Source organism: Plasmodium gaboni (genome assembly GCF_001602025.1).
Source record: "Plasmodium gaboni strain SY75 chromosome Unknown, whole genome shotgun sequence".
NCBI lineage: Eukaryota > Apicomplexa > Aconoidasida > Haemosporida > Plasmodiidae > Plasmodium > Plasmodium gaboni.
Genome location: NW_017385377.1, coordinates 1 through 3,343, shown reverse-complemented (window position 1 = coordinate 3,343; position 3,343 = coordinate 1). Strand labels below are relative to the sequence as shown.

The 3,343-nt window shown below is 15.9% G+C and overlaps 1 protein-coding gene across 1 annotated transcript; it reads right to left on the bottom strand.

Annotated features, from left to right (window-relative positions):
* Positions 1-194: 194 nt before the first annotated feature.
* PGSY75_0020700 (40S ribosomal protein S6) lies at positions 195-1,037 on the bottom strand (the record flags this gene model as incomplete). The annotated part of the gene is made up of 1 exon (XM_018783348.1): positions 195-1,037. The coding sequence occupies one exon, from the start codon at positions 1,035-1,037 to the stop codon at positions 195-197; it is 843 nt and encodes a 280-aa protein (XP_018638875.1).
* Between the last annotated feature and the right edge of the window lie 2,306 nt (positions 1,038-3,343).

The window sequence follows — 3,343 nt, the reverse complement described above, 5'->3', positions numbered from 1 at the left end:
TTTGTCTGCTACATAACAAAAGGAAAATACACAAGTATATATATACATACATATATTTATATATATATATATATTTATATATATATATTTACATATATATATTTATATATATACTTGTTTATTTATTTATTTATGTGGGCACAATTGTAATATATATACAACAAATATTCCATTTTTTTTTTATTTTATTTTATTTATTTTTTGGCTTTATTTTTTTTGTCTGGTTTGTTTTGTTTTGTTTGTTGATCGTTTTTTTTAGTGTTTGTTTTTAATTTTGTTTGTTCTTTTTTTTCTGTTTTATTATCTTTAGTTGTGGTTTTTTCTTTGTTTTGTTTTTTTTCTGTTTCATTTTTTTTGTGTTCTTTTGTATTTAGCTTAGAATTGGATGTTTTTTTATTAGTTTTGGCTAAGGTTTTTTTGACTTTTTTTTTTTTTCCAGTTTCTAGATCTTTTTTTTGATTAAGTTGTGCTTTATATTTTTGAAGAAGTTGTTTATATTCTTTTAATTGTTGTTTTTTTTGTAATCTTCTTTTTTCTTTGGCTTGTATGAGATTTCTTTTTCTTAATAATCTTTTTTCTGTAACAAGTCTTTGAATTTTGGGTTTAATAAATTTGGTTTTATCATTTTTAGTAATAGCTCTACCAATAACATATTTTCTTACATCATCTGTTTTATCTAGATTAAATAATTTTCTAATTTTACTAGCTCTTTTTGGTCCTAATTTTTTACCTACGGCTTTATCAGTTAAACCTGGAATTTCATTTACTCCTTTCTTAACTAGGGTTAAATTTAAAGCTGATAAATCTTGACCAACAATACAACCTCTTACAGATTTTCTTTTCCTTTCACCTTTTTTTCTTGGTCTATAACATTTCATACCTTTCTTAAATAATAAACGAACACGATGATTAGTCAACACACCTTGAATCATAGGAAATCCTTGTTTGTCATTACCTCCGGTAATCCTAAACACATAACCCATAAATTCTTCACCAATCGAATCACCAGGTACAGCATTTCCAATTCTTTTTTCCATGAAGGGTAATAATTTCTTTCATATTCTTTCTTTTCATTTAATTCTAAAGCATCTTCCCTTCTACTATAATCTACTTGAACAGAATGGTCGATAACTAAATCGACAGGTATTAAAGGATTAATACGTTCAGCATCACATCCTAATAATTCTGCAGTGTCTCTCATATATATATATATATATATATAATATAATATTATATTATCTACAAACAAATAATCATAGGGTGAAATTATTTTAGCACTTAGCATATATATATTTTATGATCCTGCTTAATAATTATACATATTATTAATATTACATAAAATAAAAATATTTTAATATATACATATATATATATATATTATTTATTTATATATTTATTTTATTATTTTATTTTTTTTTCTTACGGTAAAGTTTAAGTATATAGCTTCTTTTTTGTTTCTTTGAATTTATCGAAATATTAAAAAAAAAAAAAACTTACAATTAATAAATATAAAATTTTATTTAATTTTAATTTTTCAAACACGTAATTTTTTTTTTTTTTTTTTTTTTTTTTTTTTTATTTATTATTTACATATAAAAAAATATGGAAATAAATATATATATTTTTATTATATAATTTCTTTTTTTTTTTTTTTTTTTTTTTCCTTTCTCCAGTTTAAAATAAGGAATATGCTAATATATATTATTTATATAATATAAAAATATAATATAATATGATATTATTACAATAATATATATATATATATATATTATATAATAATGTTTAATTTTATAAATGGATCTTTAATCTTTATCTTTATAATGTTTTTTTTTTTTATATTTATAACCCACATTAAAAAAGAGATATAAAAATTATTATTACATATGTATTATATTATTTTAATATATATATATATTAATACATATAATTATATATTATTATATCATAATAAATAGTTCTGCTTTTATATATTATAATTTTAATATATAGTAGATACATATTTATTTATATTCATATATTATTATTTTCTTATATATATATATAATGCTTACTTATTATGTATGTGTTTCTTTTTTTATTTATAATAGCATAAATAAATATCTATATATTATTATTAATACTATTATAATATTATTATACTATATTATATATATATATATATAATATATATTTTTAAAGATAATCAAAGAAAGAAGGGCTTGAAAAAAAATAAAAAAAAACACATGTAAAAAATATATAATAATATATTATATATATTTGAAGAAATACATATAAATATATATATTAAATTAAATAAAGAGCAGTATATTAATTCTTATCTTTTGAAAGATTTACATTATAAGTTTATTTATATATATATAATATTTTTCATTAATATATTATATATATTATAATATATATATTATTACACCCCCTCCAACAACATATATATAATATATATATATATATATATATATATATTTATTATATATATATATATAATAATAAATATTGTATATAATAATATAAATTTATTTAAAAAAAATTATTTTTTTTATAAATGGTATTATTAAATATATATATATTAAATATATGTTTATAATATATTTATTTATTCATTTATCAAAGGATATATAAAGTCAAATATAATAAAAAAATTACGTATTATATATATATATAAATATATGTATATATATCTTTGTCATTTTATGGGGTTGTAGATATAAACATATATTTATTAATTATTGTATTATTTTCCTTTTTTAACCTTAAAAAATAAAACATATATAATATCAATATGTTTATAATATATATATATATATATATATATATATAACCTATTGAATTTTTATTTGTTGAAGCATTAAATATTAAAAAAAAATTGTAAACATAAGATTTTTTGAGTATAGAATATTATTTGATACAATAATTATATTTTATTATTCCTTTAATTTTATTATCATTTAAATTATATTTTTTAAAAAGTTAATAGCGCTTTAATCTACATTTTGATGTAGATAAAATGTAATTCTCTCATTTTGCAACATTTTTTTGTTTAAAAAAAAAAAAAAAAAAATATACATATATAATATATATATATATATATATATATATATTGATTCTTCTTATTATTTTTTTATCTTTTAAAAATACCAGACAAATATTATTGGTACTTTAGTTATATATTTTATGCCTTTATATATATTGGATAATATTATATATATATATATATATATCTGTGTAATTTTTTTTTAAAGTCTACTTACAATATATCAACAAAAAAAAAAAAAAAAATATATTTTATATAACATATTTTGTATGTATGTTCTATGTTATAAATAAATAAATTCACAAAAAAAAAAAA